The 24,228-nt window shown below is 39.3% G+C and overlaps 1 protein-coding gene across 1 annotated transcript in view; it reads right to left on the bottom strand.

Moving 5' to 3' along the window:
- Positions 1-24,228, bottom strand: part of tnr (tenascin R (restrictin, janusin)) — a 65,151-nt gene that overhangs the window by 29,948 nt on the left and 10,975 nt on the right. The window contains exons 7-18 of the mRNA XM_035671497.1: positions 24,034-24,177; positions 22,721-22,836; positions 19,409-19,559; positions 14,429-14,607; positions 13,971-14,061; positions 13,338-13,420; positions 12,292-12,394; positions 11,417-11,506; positions 9,232-9,365; positions 8,895-9,024; positions 2,163-2,282; positions 1,672-1,815 (exon numbers count right to left, since the gene is read on the bottom strand). Coding sequence (XP_035527390.1) covers positions 1,672-1,815; positions 2,163-2,282; positions 8,895-9,024; positions 9,232-9,365; positions 11,417-11,506; positions 12,292-12,394; positions 13,338-13,420; positions 13,971-14,061; positions 14,429-14,607; positions 19,409-19,559; positions 22,721-22,836; positions 24,034-24,177 — 1,485 coding nt within the window. The remainder of the gene's footprint in view (positions 1-1,671; positions 1,816-2,162; positions 2,283-8,894; positions 9,025-9,231; positions 9,366-11,416; positions 11,507-12,291; positions 12,395-13,337; positions 13,421-13,970; positions 14,062-14,428; positions 14,608-19,408; positions 19,560-22,720; positions 22,837-24,033; positions 24,178-24,228) is intronic.

Raw genomic sequence — 24,228 nt, 5'->3', positions numbered from 1 at the left:
TTCTAACAACCTTGACTTTGGAGTTATGTTCTTTTCAGGCTATTACAGCCCCAACGGCTCTGCTCATTGTAAGTACACTGGGATTGTTAAAAAGGAGGCTGATAACAAAGAATTGGAGGGGACGAGCAAGACAGACATGAGAACGAGAGTGAAAGTGAGAGAAAGACACATTATTTGCTTCTTTTATTCTCACTGGATTCTTGAACCTGGTGGCTCCTGGTAAATCAGGTCTCATTGACATGCAAACACACCTTCTGCTCTCCCCTTTTCTCTCCTATCCTGTGCTCTCCTTAGCTCTCTCGCTTTTCCTTTCTCACGCTCACACACTGAAGATTATGCATACAGCACCGAGAGAGTGTGTTAATCTTAGGTTAGTGGAATTCTTTCACATAGGAGAAGTGTCCCATATTCACGTGCATGTGTGTGTGTGTCTGTGCAGGTTTTCCTAACTCATGAGTCAGTGTTACGTTAAGAGTCTGAAAGTAAGAGAGCTGGTGATTTCTCACCTTTAATGACGAATTGGGGAGGAATAGGGTGAGAGAGACACAGAGAGAGAACAGAAAGTGGGAGGACAGAGGAGAGAAGGATACTGAGAAAGAAAGAATGGGAGAGACAGAGAGAATGATAGAGAAAGAAAGAGGTGAGGCAAAAGTATAAAGAGATAAGCAAGGGAGGAGAGCAGAGAGATAGAGGAGAGTGAGATGGAGTTGGGAGTAGGTTACCAATTACTGGGTCACAGAGTGGACAGTTTCATCTATTGCAGCAGCAGAGATTGCACCTCCTGCAATGTCAGCTGTACCCTTAGATTTTGTCTGACGTCTGCGTGTGTGTGTGTGTGAACCTGCTGCTCTTTTTAGCACACATCTACCAACGCGCAGCTGTTATTGTTGTGGGAAGAACAATTGTTCTCAAAGTCTAGCAGAGGAAGAGGAAGTCTTCATTCATTTTACATGGCAAACATTTTGTCCCCCTGCCGCCCACTCACAGCGGGACGTTTATCAAAGAGTTGTAGTCAAAGGAATATGAGTAATGTGGTTTTAATGCAATGTGATTTCCAACCGTACCAGAGCAGAACGTTACAAAAGCACATTGAAAATAGATCACAGTGTTTAGCAAGGTAACATACACTCAGTTGCCAACAACAACACAGTCCTGCAATACATCCTACCTTAATGAAGGTCATAATGTTTTAGAGAGGTGTTGATTCAACTGTGTGATCATTTATGGAGGCTGCAGTTTGTGGTGTTGTTAAACCATATATACTGACAGGTGTTCTAATATTTTGTGCCCCCTATAACAAGCAATTAAATCACAAAACCCTGGAAGCAGGCAACCTCCAAAATCAAGCTACTGCCAGTACAACAGAGGTGCTTTTTTACTCAAAGTATGTTCTCCTCTATCTCGCTTCAGTCCATGAGACTAATACAGAGCCCAAGAAGCAATCTGAGACTTTGTTCTTCATCTGACATCTGCGAGTTGTTATTGCAATTTCTAGCAACTTCTTCTGAAGCTTCCATGTTCTTCATCAAAAAATCAGCTGACAAGTGAAATAAAATGCAAACTGAGTCTGATTATCAGGCTAGTGCAAGTTTAGTTTGTGTGGTAGCATGGCTGTTCTATTCTCTATTGCATTGTATATGGTCCTAATAATGTTCCCTTATCAGCTCCTACCTGTGAACACGGAGGTGCTGACCACTTTGCTCTCCTGACTCCCTCTGACAGCGTTGAGGCTGATCTCATATTCTGTTGCAGGAAACAGGCTGGACAAGGTGTAGTTGGTCACATCGCTGTCAATCACCACGCTGTCCACTCGACCTGCAGGAAGACATCAGAGAGAGAGACCAACATCAGAACTGTTGCCGTCACTCTGATCTTTCTTTATGCCCAGGGAATACTGCTTAGCTAACTGGTGTGCGTTTTGTATCACAGAGTAAATATTTAATCAATACAGAATTTTAATTAAAAATTAAATTAAATTTCACTGATAAAATGTTACAATTAATTAGGTGTAGCGGGTGCGTAACAAGGTTCCCTGCTACAAAATGTCTTACATCAGAAAGACCAAATGCCATGTTCATTTAACTGTAACATAAAACTGCAGTGTGTCTGCGTGTTTGTTAATATAATAAATACCATGTTATTATAATTTTATGATATACTACCTCTGGCTGACTGGTAGGACAGCTTATAGTATTCAAATGGAGCCAGTGGTTTGATCCAAGAGATAGTCACTGCGTCTTCTGTCACGTCTGACACTGTCATCTCCTTTGGTGGGTCCATGCCTATAGAGGAGATTATGGGAGGGGAAGTGTTAGCATAGGATCAAGATGGTCAACAACGGACAACATCAGATGAGATTATTCTGATTCCAGAAGGACAACAGAAGCTCATTAATGTGGTATATAACAAAGAAAGTTCAGGAATTTACATACAAATCTAAAAGAATCAGTGCCCTTGAATGCCCAAGTACTTTAGTAATCCTTGCTTTGTCCATTTTTAATCTCCTCTTCATTACATTTTCATAAACAGACCTGTCCTTGGTCTGTGGAATCACAAGCATTTTTAAATGCAAATCTGTAAACTAAACAAACACCATCGCAAGATATTCCAGGAGAAATCTAGCTCAATCCAGCTAAAAGAACACAATAGGCAGCATTAGCATTGAGACTGAGTAGGGCTTACTCAGAGGAGATTTCCCCCCATGCTGACAATTTGTTTTATGTGTCTCCTGAGACTATCGAGCTGCCATGGAAAAGGTTATGGCGAAAACAATGTGAGCACACAATTAAACTGATGACATGTCCTTAGCCTCTAGAGAAAGGAAAAGAGGGATAAAGAAAAGTTAGAGAAGGGGGAAAGAAAAAGACAAAAAAGAGGAGGATTAAGAGATCGTGTCCATCTCTTGGTGTGGACAAGGGGCGAAACAGGTAATGCTTGTAAACCAACTGCCCCACTCCCTTTTAAAGAATAATGGGCATTACTCACAAGCAGAGGGGGGAAATTTATAACTCCTGAACTTGAACTCATTTAAATTCTACTTGTATGACTTACAGTAGTAGCATTCATATAATTTGTGATTATTCATGGATTGCGTATCTTACAAATTATGTTTGCTTTGGAGAAGGTGGTTATAAGAATAAAACATTTGTATTTTCTCTTCTGATGGGTCTGAATGGGAACCGTTACAGAATAGTTCTGTCAGAGATATCTACTGCTATTGACTTTATCCCCTTGGAACATCACAATGGCCCTCAGGCTGAGCTACATTAAAGCACCGTTTGAACTGACCATACCGGCACAGTGAGCATCACTCTGATAAACCAAACCACCTACTTTAACTGGTTAAAACACAGCAATACAGCCAATTTCAAATAAAGTGAATGTAACTATAAAAGCACACCTAATTATACAAGGAAAGCCAGAGTGCAGTCTTTTATCAGCGATCAAATTCAAACATGTGAGATCAAAGCAGGGCACTGGAAATTACCACAGTCTAAAGACGGGTGCATGAAATACTGTACATCTGTCTCACAATCCCCAACCAATTTCACCCCTGAAATCTGCTTATCTGAGTGTGGGTGAATGTACAGAGAGAGAGACAGTGCTCGGAGCTGCCAAGGTATTATATGATACTGGCACAGTAATCAGATGACAGCATGCAGGTGTCTCTGGCACTGATGCAAAGTTAATATCTCTATTGTTTAATGCTGACTTCTGTCTTTTCTCTGTTTGTCTTCAGTCCTCTCTTATTTTTTTCTTCTGATGATCTTCCTTTTGTCCCAATTTCTAGGAAAAAACAGAGATTCTATTTTTCTGCCTTGCCAATTGTTTTTTTCTCAGGCAGGTTATTAAACTTACCCTCTCCTCATTCATTCTCTCCGCAGATGTGAATAGCGCACTCGTAATCAAAAGAAATGTTTCTGGGAGCTCTTCTTCACAGTAAGCCAATTAATGAAAAATGATGCGGTAATACTGTGTAATATGTTAACAAAGAAAGGTAAAGGTGTGGAGGATAGAAAAACTGTGAATAAGCGAGAGGAGATAAAAGAAAGGGAAGCCTAAAAGGAAAAAAATCAACACAAAGTACACAGTACAAAGTGTAAAGCAGACTGCTTCTGATACAGTAACAATTTGATCTGTCCTCTCCCTCTCTCCCTCTCTCCCTTTTCTTCTCTCTGTCCTTGTCTATTAGAGAACCATTTGTCAGCAGTTTCTCAAATATCCAACAATGTTAGGATGGGTTTAGAATAAATATTAATTAACACCGGATCATTATGCAGACTAGCCATTGACTCAGATTTCATCTATGTGGCAAACCTCAGCCATCTGATACACTAGCAGAATACATCGAGGCTTGCATTTCTGGGACTGTCTCTCCAAGTTTGGCAAAAAAAAAAAGAAAATAAAAACCTCCAAGGCAGGTCTCTAATTACAAAAATCATTCTGCTGTGGTTCTGTGCAAATTAAATGCTCAAACAGCATTTCTCTACAAATACATATTTAATTTAAAATCACTTTGTATTTGCATTTCTTACTCCAATCTTTCTCCTCTCTCCTTTATCGCTTTACTTCACACTTACCATTTCCCCACTTTTCTTCCCAAAAAAGACTTTCTTTCCTTTTTTTCAACCTCTTTTTTTTTTCTTTAATCCTAAATGGGATTCAGGGACATTCCAGTGTCACCTGTTTCAATAAACCCCCAAAAGAACAGTGCAGCCCACTCAGAAATGTGATTAACATTTGATAGCTGACAAAATGAGTTAATGAATTTGTTTGACTGATTAATTATTGACTTAGTCTTATACAAGTCTTACAAGTAGAAAATACCAAACAATACCTTGTTACAGCTTCTCAAATGGGAGGAGTTGCTGCTTTTTGTATTAAGTGATAGTAAATTGAATATCTCTGGAGTATTGATTGGACAAAACAATCAGCTTGGGCTTTTAAAAAAATGTGACAGATATTATTCACTATTTTCTGACATTTTATAAGACAGAAAATTAAACAATCTGATAAGATAAGATCAATCAGATTAATAAGTTATGTAAATAATAGTTAACTGCAGTCTTACAGTAAATGTGATCTCATGTTAAGTTTATAGGTACAGAATAATCCATGCACGCTACCCATGCATAAACAATATTATTAAGCAAGGATGCATAAGTACTAATGGTGTGTTCCCACCAAACGTGAATACAAATATTGACGTGAGTAGATTACACACAAAGTCAATACAAAGACATGAATCTTAGGGCTTTTACAGAGTTGTGTGGGAAGGGCCAGAGAGACAGAGCCGCTACTACTGACAGACAACAGCTTGAGCCCGGGGAGTTTTGCAGAAGAAAGCCAGGGGCAGAGCTCTTCTTGAGGAATAAACTGGATTCTGCTCTGATCTAGAGCCGTTTACCAGCAGGAGGAGAGCTCAGAGTTTACTTTTTAAACTTTTCGGATTAAATAGTGGATTTATCTTCACTCTCGCTTCTCAACATGAGAGAGCCATGGAGGTGCCACCCCCAGTTGTAGCTGTCTGTGTGCACCCAGAGATCGGTTTTACTTTACTATGAACTCAGTTAGCATAGCTCTGTTCAGCAAACGTTCAGAAAACAACCATTTTGAAAGTCGTTTGCTTGTCGTCTTATGGACAGATCTGACAAAGCATGAATTCAGATGTTTTACCAATTGGCATCTTTTTGATCCGTTTATTGCAATTAAATCACAGCAAATATCTTTTTATTTTAAGCTTATACTACATAGTAAGCATCTACGCCTTGTACATACAAATGATCCTGCAAGTAAAGTCGCACGAGTAACGCTTTTGGTGGGAACAAACCATAAGACAGATTGTGTACGAAGACATAAACCTGCTCATGTTTATGTATCCTCATCTGTGTCTTCCTTAAATTACCTTTTGATACCACTTTTCCATGAAATCAAGCAGCTCACCTGTAGTGAGTGACGCTGTGATGGGCTCAGAGGTAACATCCCCCTGTATAGTGATTAGACTGATGGTGTACGGAGTGGACGGCAGCAGGCCTTGGACCAGTGACCTCGTCTTGGAGCCGTCAAGCGTCACCTTAGAGGTGTCGGTCCCGTCAGCAGAGCTGTAGCTCAGGATGAAGAGGTCAGCAGGTGGTGCTGGGGCACTCCATGCTACTGACACAGAGTCTGACGTCACCTCTGACAAGTAGAGGTGGGTTACGGGCCGGATTCCTGGAGGAACGGGGGGTTTAAACGTCACCGGAGAGTTTTCAAGGACAAGTAAAAAGTCGGCCATAAGCAGGACACACCGACGGAAGAAAAAGAAGAAAAAACAGCTCCCATTGTTATGAATATGACAGACAAGCAATTCAGTGATGGATGGAAGCAGTCCTGGATGGTGTAACCGATCGTTTATAATACAGTTGAGAAAATTAGCCTTGGGTGTAATCTTGATGAGGAAGGTGAGAGTCAGAGCAGACCACAGTCATGTGGAAGTAATGATTTAATTGGTCATAAAAAAGAAAAACTAATTAGATTATCCGCCATAAAGATGAAGATGTGATGGGACGGTTCACAATAAGAAAATGGAGAAATGATGATGATGGCAGATGCTGTTGTCAAAATGTATGACCTGGACAGGAGATGATGTAATGAATATGAACCAGTGTTGCAGCTGACACAGCAACAAACGCCAGACGATTTGAATTTAATTAGCCATGTGTGGATGTAAAAATAGCTGGGAACATGCAGTAACACTGACTTCTCCCTTTCTGATTCATCCAGATCCTCATCTGTGGAGATTTATCATTTGAAACATGCATTGTTTACACTGGCTTACATTGGTGAATGGCTACCTTTTATGGCACATTTCCTTCACCAGCTGTCAACATGCATTACTTCCCTGTGTAGTCAGCATAAATTTGTATCCTCAAGGTGTCCATAGTGTCCTTTTGTGGAAGATGGTAAAAGACGTGATACAAATAACACTAGGACACACTCATCCAAACATTGCTCAATCACGCCAATGGAGGTCCAAAACTCCACATGCTACCTTTATAGAGACGTTACTATGGCTTTGCTTTAATTATGGCTTAAACACTGCAGAAGGAGTGTCAGTGTGATGTGACGGCCGTGCTGGTGGCCTTTTATAGAGTTGGTAATGATTGAGCCAGTAAAAGATGGCAGTGCATGTGATGATGTGATGATAATCTGGTCAGGCACTCGCTATAGGTCTTAATGATACTCTTAGATTTCATAGCACAGAAGAGGTCGATTTTCTTACAGATAAAGGTCAGTCTGCTAGTCATGAGAAGTTCTATCCAGCCTATGAGAATAATGTCTTCTATGGCTCTGTTGGAGGTTTCTAAAAAAAAACCTGATGATGTCATCGACGTTGTCTTGATTTGGGATTGATTGAATCTAACATTGCTTAATCTTGTCTTTATACTAGGGACTAAAAGTCAGGATGTCTCTGCCTCTTCCAAAAGTGCACTCACTCCATACTGTTAATGGATAGGATATTACAAAAACTACTATTCCCAGGTATATAAATAATAAAAAATAAAGTATATTTCCCTTCATGCTCTTGCTGCTATTATTATTAGTATACACTATATCTTAAATAACCTTGGAAAATAATAAGAATGAAAGAATGAATAAATTAATGAACACATGTTGTAAATGAACAATCCTCTGGTGCTCTCTGAGTAATGTGGTGTAAAAACACGACTCCAATGATAAATACCTGAATAACAAACTGAAGGACAGATAGCGGTGCTCCAAAGGCAAAACCTGCAATTTATATTTGATCATAGTTCAAGATCAAACTTTGGATTATTCATCATATTTCTTTCCGTATGATGAGTTCACCTGAGTGCAGGTAGACAGATGTTACCAATATGGCCAAGTGAACGGTGGATGAGAAGATGACAGGTAATTAATTATTTTTTCTTCTGATTCTCTTCTGATCTGTTATTTTATCATTCTCACATATCTCCTCTCCAGATGGTTAGAGTGGTGTTACTAAAGGAGCCACAGATTCAAAAAAAGATGATGAATGAGATGATAAAGATGATGGTTATAATGGTGTCAACCGCCACAATGGTCACAGTGAAGAAGAAAAAAAGATGCTGATGTTGAGAGCGGTAAAGAAAAGAATCAGAAATCTGACAGCAGGTAAGCACATGCCCATCATTATGACACCATCCTTTGTGACAACAGAAATCAAGCTTTCTGTAAAAATAACAAAGAACCAACAGTGCTGCGTAGACTGACAGACAATCCGACATACAGTCGGATGGATAGACACAAATCTGGAGAAAAGAGAACTATGTTGTGACTGAAATTCTCAGATAAAGGGTAAGAACTGCTCGAGCAGACAGCACCGAGTGTGACAGCAAAACTGAGAAAGTGTTGTCGAAAAGGAATCCGTAGAAACAGAAACACAAATACATTTAGATGCAAAACAGACAAGCAATTACGGAACATTTGTAACAAGCTCATTAGCTGACTTGAATAATTTACCTCCTCTAATTGCTTCTTCGAAGTCTTTTAGGGTCCTCCACTTTCTTTTAGAGTGACTCACCTTACCTGCTGCCACACTTTAGTTCATTATATATCAGCATTCAACTTCATTACGCACCACTGTTAAAACCGTTCTCTAGCTATCTGCTGTAATAGGCTGATCTTTCATGTCTTTATCTGAGCAGAGAAAAACACTCGGGAGAGAATTTATCTTAGTTCTCTCTAATAATTGAGAGGATTAAACGGGTGCTGTATCGCAACCCTGATACTATAGAAAAGTTAAGATCGAGCTGTTGCAAAGAAAAAGACAAGGGGGGACAGCTGGTGTTCAGCTACCAATAATGCTGAACTTAAGTGACACCATGGACCTGTAAGAGTACTATTCTCTCTACCTGTGAAGGCGTCTATGGTAGCTGCAGTGCTCTGTTGTCTTCCTCTTCTTGCTGCTACAGTGATGGTGTACTCAGTCCCAGGCTCAAGGTCCGTCAGAGTGGTAGTGGTTACATCTTTAGGCACTGTCAGCTGGAACAAAAAGACACAATTAAGCACAAATTCAATGTTATTTTGTTTGACAGTTGACTACTTCATAATAAAAAGGTCATAGCCTTGTTGGTCCCTGTAAGGATGAGTGTAAGTGCGTCTGTTTCTGGTACACACATCTATGAGAATCTATATATGTGGTATAGTTTATCTATTATTCATTCAATGTTCATCTGTTCAATTCTTTACCTCGGTAGTGACGCCAGAGGAGGATGTGTAGGTGACCTTGTAATGGTCGATGGGGCCCTGGACCACGCCCCACACCAGAGTGATGGTGTTGTCTGTCGAAGCCGTCACAGTTAGATCCATGGGCACATCCAGACCTAATACGACGGGAAGCAAAGTTTCAGTAAAGCACAGGGCCTCTTAAAAGAATACCCAGCATTATGGCAGGAGAATGCACTTGAGTGGGTGTAAACCAACAGGGTGAGTTACTGATGACAATTTGAAATATTACATGGCATTTCAGAGACATTCCTACTCATCCATGACAAATGTCCAATGGCACAGACTCAAGACAGTGCACGGGACATTACCTTTTGATATTTACCTTTATGGTTTATGGTTCTTTTTTTTCCTATGTGTCACTCAAGACATTTTAAGGTGAAAGAACATAATTTATTCCTCATCTGATAACAATTAAGTACTTACATACTACTCTTTACATATACATTTTCAATTTCAAAAATAAATATGAGTTGAACATTTTGTAATAAAAAAAAGGGAAAGGAAAATAACACCTTTTTATTTTGCCCTCCCTTTGGTTGGGCTACCCCAAAAGTTTATTACTCTGGAAATCATCATGTCCTGTATGTAATTAATACTCAATATATCTGTTGACTGCTTTATTTATAATCTCATGTTATGTTCTAGGATATTTTCTAATTGTTGCTACATTGCCTCATCATCTTATGTTTCATATTGTTGTATTCTGCACTAGAAAAAAAAGTATTAAACGCTTAGAGGTCATGGAAAACCTACTGAAGATGAGAAGATGCAATAAAGACTGGCTCTAATACACTTCCATGCTACAGTCCCCTGTTTTGCTTCTTCATCTGTAGACAAACCATTAATGTCATGCAGCCACTCACCACTGCACGCCTCCCCTCAACCAGAAAGCAAAAAAAATATATATCACAAAGCATCCTCCGTTCAAGTCGAGACAGGGTCAGTTACTGAATGTCAGTGAGTTGATGGAAACACATTTTATTGTGGTGAAATTTCAGAGGTTTGCTTCAACATTGTGCAACATTTTAACAGGACAAGAACGTGTTCTTTATTTCAGTCTACTGTATATCCTCCTCTTCCCCAGCATTGATATCAAAAGCAGAAGCGTTACTGATTGAAATTTAACAGTCAGCTTCCAGGAAGTTCATTTCCAAAAGGACCTCTGTATGAACATAATGATCCCACATTCTGCATTTAATCTTTTTGTATTTGTTGTGTTCTTATGCCTGTCCTTTTCTTTCCTGCAGCAATGACCCCAGTTGCCTATTGGATCATTAATGTTTCATTTTCATTTAATCCTCTACTGCAACGTTTGCCTGAACCCTCAATGTTTTTGGAGCTCTGTGTCAAATTGAGTTTTTCTGGAAAAAGACAGAACTTCAACTAAATCCACTGTTAATGGAAATTATGCTTTCAGCTTTCTGCAACTCACACTCAGTAACATGAGTACTGCCGTATGCCTGGCTGACGAAAGGTGTTGTCATATTATTTAAAGCTATTTGAGAAAGATGTGATAGCTGTAGTGCATTTTCAAAGTTCAAAGAGAGTGCACAAAATAGTGGGGTAGAAAGAGCTTTTTCTTAACGAAAATGGAGGCATAATTTTGTAAAGTGCAAAATACCTTCAGCCATTAAAATAATTGCAACTGGAGGAAAGATGTGTTTGACAGTCAACGTGATGGGAAAGATTAGCAAAGCACCTCCAGGCAGCAACATTTCTAACAGAAGGTTAAATGGGGTCTTTTTTTTCTTTCAGCCGAACAACTCAAAACACAATAAAAATTCAAACGGCCGATCAAGCACTGAGGTAAAGAGAGGGCCATTAGTAAAATGGTATGCATTATTACAGCTTTAAAATGCTGTAATGGGACCTTTGACCCAAGCTGGTAATGTAAAACAGCCACACACCTCCACAAGTCTTGCCAAAATTTGATTTGCTTAATTTCTCTCAAATGGCTTTTAAAGGTTGAAAAACTGACCGAGAGCACGAACTAAGAATTAAATGGAAAATAACAAATGGGCTAACCAGCCTGCTGTGAAACTGAGATTTCCAGTGGAACGCTGCTGTGATTCACTTAGTGTGTCTTACATGCATGAGCGAATCAGTGGCTTTTATTACGGTGTAGTATAACCAGCAATTCACTCACCCGTCCTTGCGTTCATTGTTGCTGGTGTGCTCTGGTTGCTACCTTTCATGGCAGAAATGCCGATTCCGTACTCTGTGCCTGGCAGCAGGTCTGAGGCACAAAGACAGAGGGGAAGCGGTCACTAAGTTAACACACAATGAAGCGAGAGGAAACACACATCTGTTTCACACTCTCCTTCTCAAGAAAAGTGCATGTCAATGAGATGGGAGTTTTTCAAAACCGCCCAATTAGCTGTGCATCTGTGATGAGGTCTAGGCAAATTTACACGTACATTAGTATGATTTTTTTGCGCCAACTGCATAATTGATCAGTTTCAAATCAATTCAGTACGTCCACAGTGAGTTTCTCAAGCTACAGAAATAAAGATAAAGAGATAAGCAGTGAAAATGAGTGATACAGTGACAGAGATTATTAGTAAAGAGAGAGTGGGGGTGAGAGAAAATGAGACTGACAGAGAAGGAATGAGATTGGAGGCAGCATCGATTGCAATGGCAGAACAGAGTAACACAAGGACCTTTTGCTTCTATTCTTGCGCTGGCCGTGCCCTTTCCAGCACTATGGCCTTTCAGAAAAAAACATCCCAGCTAACCCCTCCTTTCCGACAGCCTTTCAATATGCCCGCAGGACAACAAGCATTTCTGCAGATACAATCAGTAGCCCGTCAGTGTTAGCTCTGGAGATAATCCTGCCATGTTAAACACACAGGCACTTCCGCTCTTATTCAGTACACGCTAGATGCACTGTGATAATACTGGAGGCATAAGGAAAAACATCACATTGATCAAAAGACCCCCACAGATGTTGATGATAAATAATTCAAGAAAAATTTGCAACACAACAAATAAAGGAAAAGAACCTAACATAACTTCAATTACCTGTGAGAGTGGTTTTAGTGGTGGCTCCCTCATTGCGTGGTACAATGACTTTATCATACAGGTCTCCTGCTAAAGTGCTGTACACCACCTGGTAGCCCTCCACCTATACATAAACATATAAATAGTTATACATTATACATTTACATCAACAAAAATAAGAAAAATACAAAGCTATTATGAACAGCCCGAACAGCTTTGAATATTACCATGCATTGCTGATGGTTCAGAGAATAAATGTTTTATTTTGCATTAACCCAGTATGATATTTGGCTCTCTGTCAACACTCTGCAGAATCATGATGATGAATAAATTTGTAGTGCTAAAAGGCATTAAGACAGACTAGCTCCATAAGTCTGGCTGTGTAGTTAGTGAGCCCTGGGAATATCATTGTGACTACTGTGTTAAACAACATGATTTATCACATTTTCATGTAAAACCTTCAGTGACCACTTGTACCCAGTAAATTTGTTCACCACATTCGCGGTATTGGCACTTACCAAGCTCACAAAACGCAGACACACAGATGTGTGATGGTAAAGTGCTCAATACAACAAAAAGAGTTTAGAAATATGAGAGGACTAAAACCTACTTTAGGGACGATTATGCAGGAAGGGTCAAGGGAGGGTGGATAAGGCCCATGGATTAAGGACAAATTAGTTGTTATTTTTACAGAAAGAACATAATTAACAGGTACTCAGTGAAAAGAGGGTTGATAAGAAGGTTGTACTCAGATCATGTAGAAGGTATGAAATATTTCAGGATAGTCCACAACACTCGTTTATAAAAGAAACAAACAAAAGATAAAAGACACAGACAAAAAAAAAAATTAAAATTGAGCAGCAGTGGAAGAATTGTTCAGAACCTAGACTATACAAACATACTCTGTAATCATCTCCATCATAACTGCTCAGTGTACCAGGACAAGACAGTAAAGGCAGGTAGTTATTTGCCTCATCTCATTGTCCTAAGATGCATGCTTGTGCATACGGTTGAAATACAAATCGTGAAAGGTAACTGCTAATGCTATTCACTCCATGTCTAATTACCTCAGCCTCACTGTTATCCCATTCAAGCTCCAGGGTGGTGGAGGTCTTGGACACGAGCCGCAGGTTCTTGGGGGCATCGATCTCTGAGAAGAACGATAAAGCTGACAATGTTGGGGACACTGAGACCAATTCTCGGGAATTGTGAACAAGCAAACATCAGCGGTTTAAATATTATCAGACACAAGTGTTAAATACTATAGCTGATCTGAATGTAAGATGATATCACTTACTGTAAATCAACATCAGTTGCTACACATGTTCATTTGTAATAATTTATATCCTGCTAGCAAGTATCTGCAGATTTTACTTCAATTAAATAACCTTAAATAAGATATTGTGATATCATATGCAGACATTTCATATGCAGACATTTCATCCTTCAGATGTGGCTTAAAGTCAGTGTTCACTTGTATGCACTCAACAAATTAGGATAATGTTTTCACAAATAACATACTTTCTTCTGAACAAACAAGAGCAAAAGTTGCCATGAACAGATGTTCGCTACCATTTTCAATATAGATAAACAGTATGGCATACATTAGGCCATATGCCATCAACTGTACTATTCTCAGATGCAGGCATAGGATCACAGTAACACCACTATCACCACATCTGCTTGCTGTCAGACCTCACCGGTAGTAAATTCAGTGGAAATAGATCCGCTCTCATTTCCTTTCCTCACACCGCTCACAGACACTTCGTAACGCGAGCCAGGACGCAAAACCTGTGGAACGAAAAAACATGGACAGTTTAGTCTGTTTAATCTCTTTGTATGGATGTTTTGGTTTGTTTTTGTTTTATCTCCAGACACAGAAGGCAGGCAGGCTCTGAGATTAGATAATTTAACAGGCATGACAAGCATATACACACACACACACACACACTCTCTCTCACTAATAACATTATACTTGTGAGTACAATGTAATAGCAACTCTCAACCCAAAGATGAATGGTTAAAGTTGTGACAACTGGCTTTTCTGTCCCCAGATGGCAGGTGAGTCCACATAATGTGTCTGTCTGATCAAATCTGTGACCCCACAATATGATGAATTGCATACACACACACACACACACACACCACCACCACTCACCTGCAGGGAGTACTGGCTGAGTGTGGGCTGGAGACGGAAGGTGGTCCGAGGACCCTCTCCTCCCACCAGGCCGTAACGCAACACGATCTGATCAATCTTTGCTTTTGGTGCTGTCCACTCCACAAACGCTACGGTGTCTGACACATCCCGCACAATCAGCTGTGTGGGGCCATCAATCACTGGAAACAAAGAAAGAAAGAAGCATAATTATTTAATGTCCTGTAGCTGGTGTTGCACACAAAGCAGAGCCACTAGGGTGCAGTCACTTTGTCAACCTTGCCATTGCTACACTACTCTATCCCTTAGTCTAGGTACTGTTTGACATTTTTATTGCCAGTTCAACACCAGATTTTTAGTTAGATATAAAAACAAAATGTTTTAGGATACCTACCTTAGTATCCTAAAACTTGTGTTTTTGTAATTGCATTTTCATTTTCATTTTCAGAATAATGTGCTGATGATTTATCTCATCATAACCAAATCGCTTGCTTTGTCCAACCAACACCCCAAAATACTTTACACTATGACATAAATCATTGTGTCCCAATATTTTCAGCTGACCTTTAATCTTCTGAGATTGTCTAATTTGAATACATTTTTAGTCCCAAAAAGGTAAAACACTCTGATATTTTAGAAAAAAATAAGAAAGATTTGAGATATGAATTCAATTATGTGTTACAAAACTTTCCCATTAAAAATCTTGTCAACCCAGATTTATGCTGTGACCTACTGGAGGGTCCCTAGGTTGGGAATCACTAGCATCAAATTAAAAAAAGCAGCAAATCCTCCCATGTAAGTATCTGGAACTAGAGAATGTCTGGCATTATTTCTCAACTTAGAAGACTTAGAAGACCCCAAGATTAATTGATTATCAAAACAGTTGCCAATTTATTTTTTTGTTATTTCAAATCAGCCCTACATTGAGGAATTTAAATATATAAACCCTTCCAACTAAAGAAGCACAACTTCTAAAATGTTAAGTGTTAACAACAAGCCACTGTACAAGAATTTGACCTAAATAAACTACAGTCGTGGCCAATTTATGATTAAATTAAACAGAATCAAATAATAAGTAAACAAGATTCCTAATCTGACCAGACATATGTTGCCAAGTTTTGGTTTGGATACTTTTATGTCAGTTTTAAAGGAAAACTAAAATGGAACTCTAAAATAGAACGAATGAAAGTTCATGTTAATACTCGCTGCTTCAAGCTTTTGTAGTGTTAGATCTGGATTCGTTATTAGAAAAAGTAGATCTCTGTGAGCCAAGCATGTAAAAATCAGACCTGAGACATAAGCCCCGATTAAAGTCTTTCCATGCTGATTGTTGGAAAATAACACTATGACGTGTAAACAGCTAAAAACACACTCCGGGTGATTAAGAAAACCCATTTCAGAATGTCTGACACAAGAGGTCTGCGATGTCAGAAGTCAGCACAGCAAGCCTAGGTCCCCACTTGAGGAGACTCCATGTAGTCCTTTTGCCCAGTGCCTGACTGGGCCCCATGGGTCAAAGCCCAGCCACCAGATCCTCACCAGTGCGCTCCCCTCCCCGGCTGGCTCTAGGAGGGGGGACCCAGTTTCCCTGTTCCGTGCAAGGTGCTGCAGCTCCCTTTTTGTCTTATTAACGTGGGGTCTGAAAATAATTTTTAGTCTGGCCCCTACCCCAGGACCAATCTGCTTTGGGAGACCCTACCAGGAACTATTGCCCCCAACAACACAACAGGTAACACCCCTCCTCCATGACACGGTGGGGATTCTTGAAGAAATGCCCGATTTGAACCTGTGCCTTGTTATTGGACTTCTGTGCTTGTTAAAAAACACCATGATTTGAGCAGTGGGTGATTCATAAGTGTGCTTGGAACCATAACACCTTAGGTCAAAGAGAGATGATTGACTTGAAAACTAGTGGTAAACCCAAGTGTGTAGTGAGGGTGAACTGGGAATGTCTGACTGAGGCCCCTGCCTGCAAGTTTTTAACTCCCACCTCTAGAAGAACTTTTCATGCATCACGGGAGAGGCTGGGGACACAGAATCCAACTGGGCTTTGATCAAAGCCATAGTTGTGGAAGCGACTGCAGAGTTGTGGTCAGAAGGTTTTTGCCACGACAGGCAGTGCAAACTTTTTGACCACAACTCCGAGCAGCGGACTTCAGGAGGAAGGAGAAAGAAGAATCAGGGAATGTCTGACCCACATCTCTGGCAGAAGCAAGGTAGTTAAGAAGCTCCTCAGTGGCAAGGCACCTGGTCTGGATTTGTCCTGAGATAATGAAAGCTCTGGACATTGGTGTGATGTCTTCAATGTCGCATGGAGGTCGGGGACTGGAGGATGTGATCCACTGTCAGCAGTAATGTGAACATTACACCGGGTTGTTGTGGTGAAGATGGAGCTGAGTCGGAAGGGAAAGCTTTTGATATACCAGCCGATCTTTGTTCCAACCCTCACCTTCGTGTAGTGACCAAAAGAAGGAAGTTGCATATACAGGGTGCAGAAATTAGTTTCCTGTGTAGGTTGGCTGGGCACACCCTTCTATAGTTCAAAAAGAGCCAGTTGAGGTGGTTGAGGTGTTTGATCAGGATACCTCCTGAACAGCTATTTTCCAGGCATGTGTAGGAGACACGGGGTAAGACCCAGAACATGCTGGAAATATTATATATCTCCTCTGGTTCTGCAGGGGGAGTTGGAAAACATTCTGGACTACCTTGCTTAGCCTGCTGTCACTGGGACTTGGACCCAGATAAGCGTCAGAAAATGTATGGATTCACTAAACCTTTGCTCTGCATGTTCTCATTGTTAGATCATCATCATGGTAATAACACTCTATTTAATTAATATGTTAATTACTTATTTTCACAAAATATCTGGATTGACATATGTTGCTTTATCTGATGTGTGACAAAATGCAGGTGCTATTGATCTCTAAATCAACACTTTCCTTAATTAGTTCTGCTGCAGCTAAATGGGACTCAAAGCTCCAACTTAAACACATTTTATGCACATTTTATGATGAATAATTTAAATAATTATCCAATAAAGTTAAAAAAAGGTCATAAACATAATTTAATGTTGAGCAACCAACCAAAATAGCACAACACAGTGCTCAGTTCAGCCTATATGTTTTAAGCAGAAAGCAGCACACTATGCTGTGATAGCATAATTATTCTCTACTGATGGCCTTAGGGGGAACTTATGTAAATGACACATTTCACATAGTGAGCGACACAGAACCATACTCTCCTTGAAAGTCTTTCCTTAAGCTTTTGAGATCTAAATAAGTCCCAGACTCAGGCTTGACATATTGCCGGTCCACCCTGATCCTTGATATATTAGAAATTGGCCCCTTGAGTCTCCTCCAATAAAACATCCTGAGGAAGACAGTTGCTGAGAACCAGTTCCCCCATCAGCTGTCCTCTCCCTCTGGTTTCCCTCTGACTCCTCATTGAGTTCCCTCCATCTCCGAGGGAGGATAAATCTTTGTTATGAATAATTGAGTAACTTCAAATTTGTCTTTTCCTCTTTCTTTATCCAATAAGATGTCCTACAGTGGGCCGCCATGAAAAATTAATGAGTGCCATGAATTATTAATCGATACTTAATTACAACCCACAAAATGAACAAAGACTTGACAGGCTATTGATGGTGTTTTGACTGTATACATCAGAGTCTGAATTGTTATGGACGAGGTTTGAATTGGATCTATTACAGCTGTCCAAGTAGTGTCAGCTGGGTGAGGAGTGGGGGTAATACCTCAGTGAGGTTTACATCAGGGACATAAATGGTGGCACACCAACAAATATATCAAGGTGACACTCACTGCTTATCCCAGGGTATTTAGACTGTGTGTGTTTAGGTGTGTGTATGTGTGGCAGTGTTGAAAGTGCATGGAAAACCATGCTACATTTGTTATTGAAATGATAAGTTGATTTACTGAGTCATTGAAAGAAAATTAATTGCCAACAGTTATAATAATCACTTAATCATTTAAGCTTTTAATCAAGCAAAAGTACAAAACATTTGCTTCGCCCAGCTTTTCAAATATGAGGACTTACTGTTTTTCTCTGTTATGTAAGTCATTGTAAATTTAACATCTTTGGGTTTTGGACTGTTGGTTGGACAAAACTAGCAACTTTAAGATGTCACTTTAGGTTTAGCTGAATTGTTACTTGCAGTGCTACTCACATTTATTATAAATATAAAATTACCTTTTTTTATTATATAGTATATGTATGTGTTTAAAAATAGCAGTGACTGGTTTGCTGTATGCTTCCTCCTCAGCCTACAAATTGACTGAAAACTTGGTTTCAAATCTTAAGTATTCCTGTATTGCATTAACTTTTTATAACTAAATGAGTAATAATCAAGGTTAAAGTTGATTCTATTTTCTTGATTATTAAGAGTTAAACACCGTTAAAATTTGAGTTTAAGTGTTTCATCAGGACTGTGTGGATGTGGTTTGATTGACAGTGGCCTGGCAACACAAACCACTGTAATCACATTTTGATTAAAATATTGTTAAATCCTGATTGATGCGCCAAAGTAGATGACATCACCTTTCTCCAACTAAAAAACACCCACTTCAAACCAGCGAGAAGAGGATACACAAAAACACAAAAACAAAAATCTAAAATAACCGAAAGTGTTCTATTTTGGACCCCATTGCTCAGAGTAACAAGACATTAGACATTAAGACATTTATCTTATATTTTGGCTATACCATAACAGTCATTTATCTTATATTTTGGCTATACCATAACAGTCATTTATAGCGCCTTTTAGTTATGTATGTGCAATGCATTACAGAAGGACAAAGGAAGAGTGAAAAAAGGTATATAGGCATTCTAATCAAGAACTTCCTATAATAGACTTGTAATCTTGTAATTAGACAGAGAGGTGAATATATTTTCATTTTAACAATTTATATGACTAATGAGCATGTCCAATGTCAAGGTGCATCTTTACAGTTTACAATTAATACATACATGTTGTGAGAGTAGCAGTGACTGGCTGGCTTCGACCCTGGTCTCGGAGTGCCACCAGGTTAACAGTGTATTCCTCCCCAGGTCTCAAACCAGTCTGCACAAAGGAAGTGATGGTGCTGGGCAGCTGGGCAGTCATCCCTCCATCATTGTCCTAGGAAAAATACAGAGACAGAAGTTATGAAAAAAAAAAAACAGACTGGGACTCATGTCTGTTGAACATTGTTTGCATATTTTGAGTAAATGTCAGCTGTGTGTGGCTTAAACTTCTTCTCTCAGTGGAGATAAGAGATCTGGCAGATAAAAGACTATCCCCAACAGTAAGACATAAACAGTGACTCATGCAGTTAAATTATATGCAGTAGATTTTCTGTATATTTTCTGGCATTTTCTTTTAACTTATTTGTAAACTTTTGGCTGGTTTAGCACATTAAATTCCCAAATGGTGTTGATTTGCAAAAATGGCTATGTGTGCTACAGTGATATTTTTCAGGCTATATTCTGCAGAGCCAGCACTCCGTACATTTCCAAAGGCCTGTCACTCATCCATATGGAGCCCCTGCTATTCCCAGCTGTTCTGAGAGAGCCAGTGTCACAGACAGATGTTACACCTACTGCTGCTCCAAGATCCCCAAAAGCCTGCGCTATGAAGGCGTATTAAAACAGAACATATAACAGCTTGCTACTTTCCTGAATTAAAACTGTAATTAGAGATGTAATCCATTTAATCACCTCAACTAAATTACTAGGGTGGGCAGTAACATACAATGGTAATGTTCCAATAACAATTGGTGTTCAATCTCAATAATAATATAGTTAAATGAAGGCAATGTTAAATTATACAAAATGAACTACCATAACAGTATATCCCACTCCCATCTCCTGTGTCAGTTTGCTCATAATTAGTCATCATTCTTTCTGCCGACAAGGTTGCTTAAATGAGGAACAAGGCATCTTTATCACTTTAAGTTTTTTGAAGTGACATGAATATAGGACTGTTTGATTGCCCATTCATGCTTCTTGGTTACTTATTAGGGTAATTTAGTTTTTCAGGTTAAACAGCTCTTTTTATATCAGAAAAAGTGGCAAGAGGTGGTAGTAATAATCCTATTATTCATAGAAAGCAATATAATATTAGATTTGAAATGTATCACATTAATGATTCATATCTTAATACATTTACAAAAAAAGCAAATGCATCACATTTGTCATCACTACTTTGTCTCCAAAATAATAATTGTAAAGCTTAAATGTTGTTAAGTAGGAAAGCAAAGGTTTTTCTATCTTGTTTTTAGCCAAGCAACCACATGCTAAAACCAAATACATATACACAGGAATAATAAATGCACTAATTATTTGAATACATTATAATAAAGCACATTGCCAAAACAGAGAATGGGGAAAATGTGGATATGAGTGAGATGCTGGTATTAATGAAAACAAAGAGAAAACATTATGGTTGTGTCATTTGATTTTCTTCATGCAATGCCTTCTCTTGCCACCCTTCATAATGCATTTAAATAGACAATACCGGGATCCCCAATCTCAACTGATTTAATATAATGTTGATTATTTCTTCAGTAGCAAAACTATTGCCAGTATGGTCTGTGGATTATCATGAGTAAAAGGGTCATCGTTTTGGGAAAAATACATTGTTGTTGAATATTTTAAATTATATTTTTTAATGCTGTGGGAACCAAAAATGTAATTCCACTCACTTCCTTTGTACTGTGGTGGTATCAGAAAGGCAGACATCTCAGAATCAGGGCAAACAGAACTAGATAATACTAGAGGTAAGTAAGAAAATATTGTATGTTTTTGTAATTTGAGTTTACATTTTTTGAACCAATATATAATGTATATGTATTACAGGCTGTTTGGAATGCAAGGGGGGTTTCCTCTCACTTAATCGCCTGATTTTTTCAACAAAATGCAGCTTCAGAGGCTCAAATGATCAAGAGAGATTTGATTTGATTTGTTTGTGGAATTTGGCTGGTACTGTCTCCTCTTCCCAGGAGTGAAGGATTGATTCACATTGCTTTACAGCTTTATCGATTTATTAAGACAAGCCCAAAGTACAATGTGCAATGGAGTGACAGGTACGTGCTACAAAAACACTGGCAGTATGGTATTTTATTAGAATGTCAGATATAAACTGTAGCTATTTCTAATAGTATTAACCACCAGGTCTCGAATCTCAGTCTTCCTCTCTCTCTCACTCTCTGTTTCCTTTTTAGAGAGTAGTGTGTTCTGCGTTTGTTCGTATAGGCCAAAGCTTTCATGCCTGCTTCCATTACGAGATTGTCAAAATTCACAATCCCCATTGCTGGATTAAATCCACAGGGGGTGGGACTGCCAACTCATAATATGATTTCCCCTGTGGCTGAAGCAAGTGAGGGAAAAGCGAGGAAAGATAGAGGGAAGAACATATACTGAAAGGGGAATAGAGAGGTGAAGGTGAAATAAAGAAAGGAATGGAGGGGTACCTTTGGGGTAGAGAGGAAAGGGTTGGAGATCCTGACCGAGAGGTGATGAATTAAAAGTAAAAGCATGAGATTAGGAGGGAAGGGTGGGGGAATGGAAAGTGCAAGAAGAAGAGAGACATGGAAGATTGGATAGAAAGAGAGAAAAGGGAGAGCTAAAAGCAATGAAATGAAATTAAGAAGCCTACTGCTCTTTTTCCATTCAGGAAGGTCCCATCCTTAAAAGGGCTTGAAATAAACACACACAAAAAAGCATTTTAACATCAGATTTGAGGCTTGAAGTCTGGCCGGACCAAGGGATATCTCCCCATGAGAACGCCTTAAAGGAGAAAACCAATTACTGTGAGAGGGCACAAGATTAGACTGCCGAGAGTACCTGAGTTTACAGTGGGAATTAGGAAGAGAAATGTTTTGGTTTCAGGCTTTGGACCTGGCCCGGCTATGGTTTAACAAAGGGTTAATCTGGAAAAGGGTTTAATGGATCATCCATCTAATAGCCAATAAGTTTAAGATAATCCGCTTGTGTAATTTGGTATGGGCTTCAAGTTGAACAAACCCCCAAGAAAATGCACAGTATTTTCGCACAGAAATTCAAAGACATTTGGACATTGGCACTGCTGTGACTTGAGAATAATTATTTTCAATAAAGAACATTTATATAGCAAAATGAAAAATAAATAAATAAAACTGTATGTGTGTGTGTGTGTGTGTGAGAAGTGGGCAAGTCTGTCCTCACACACAAGGACAGTGAACTTGATCATGCTGTAGTGCAGTGTCACTTTGGGACTGACAGCGAACACTTACACTGAATGTTCACACAGCTTTACTCTACCTTGGGGATGAAGCTGATCTCCCATCCATCGAAGGAATAGTAGAATGGTTGCCACTGGACCTCCACTGACGTCTCTGTGATTGATTTGAAGACTAAACCATCCGGATTGGAGAGATCTGGAGAGGTAGCCAGAGACGTATTATTGTTCTTCAGTGACCCACACAGCCCATAAATCACTACTCCATCTCATGCTGAAGGTGTCCAATGCTGAACCTTTCTCTTGTACGCTTATTTTTCTGTTCTGTTGTCGCAGTCTTCATTTTCTTTCTTTCGATCATGAGGAATGCTGCACTAAACCTATCAATTGTACATGATTTTCAACACTGTTATTAATCAAAAGATGTCATATTTATTTTCAAAAAGATTTAAAATGTGAACACCTGTTTCATAAGACACAATGAAAAGGCTTTTTTCAGCTTGGATATGCAGTTATTTCAACCGTATCCATGACAGTTATATATAAAACCCTTACAAGATTAGTGCCTAGGTTTAAAACAAATAGCCCATACTTTGATTTAGTAAAATGCTAAAATTACTTTTTTCACAGGCAACTTTGTCCTCATAAATATTTTCTAGATAATCAAATACTACATTTCATAATTAAGTTTAGCAAAGACAACCCAATAAATCATATAATCACTGAAAAATGGCTGCATCAAGCTTAATTGCCCTAAATTGACTTTATTACACTGAATTCTGCAATCACTGAAATTAAATTCACTTATCTGTGAAATAGAGGATAATTTCATCAGCCAAGACTGACCTAATGGCAACACACTGTATGAAGCCAACCGATGTAGAGTGGATACAATATTCTGATTGGAAATAGGCTATTACTTATTAAAGGGGTCGGTGAGCTTGCGTACTTCTGAGAAGCATGGAAGCAACTAGTATGCTTCTCTGTCAGGTCCGATGACCTGGCATTAACACTGACCAGGAGGGACACATTCATAAGCTGTTCATATTTGTGTTTGTGTTTATTGGAGTGTGAGTGACACCAAGCAGGTGTTACAGATAGGAATCACAACCAGTTGGCACAGAGGAGCAGGTGGCATTCTCACTCTATTGACACTGAGAAACATCTTGGGGGGATTTAACCAAAAAAAAAAAAAAAGTGACAGACAGTATGTGCATCCGCATGAATGGCTGTGTCCATGTGAGAATGCACTGTTTGAGACACATAACATTTTATGAGGTACTGAACTGAGGTATTACATTTTTATTCAGTTCTGGACCAAACATGGCTTCAGCAGAATATCCATTAGGGTCCCATGAGAACATTTTGTCAAAACAACCCAGAGGACTGCACTTACAGGTCGAAACGGTGATGCTGGCAGGAACGCTGATACTGTTGTTAATGACAGCGAACACGTTGATGTTGTACTCTATGCCTGCCTCCAGGCCTGAGATAGTGCAGGTGGTGATGTTGCCTGGAATCCTTATCTCTAGTTGCACACCTGACAGAGAGACAGGTGAAAAGATGCACTGATATGTGGATTCACTTAAAA

This window comes from Morone saxatilis, unplaced genomic scaffold, assembly GCF_004916995.1.
Source record: "Morone saxatilis isolate NCDOM2014 unplaced genomic scaffold, NCSU_SB_2.0 Contig23, whole genome shotgun sequence".
NCBI classification, from domain to species: Eukaryota; Metazoa; Chordata; class Actinopteri; family Moronidae; genus Morone; species Morone saxatilis.
The sequence above is the reverse complement of the archived record's forward strand: the minus strand, read 5'-3'. Positions and strand labels throughout refer to the sequence as shown.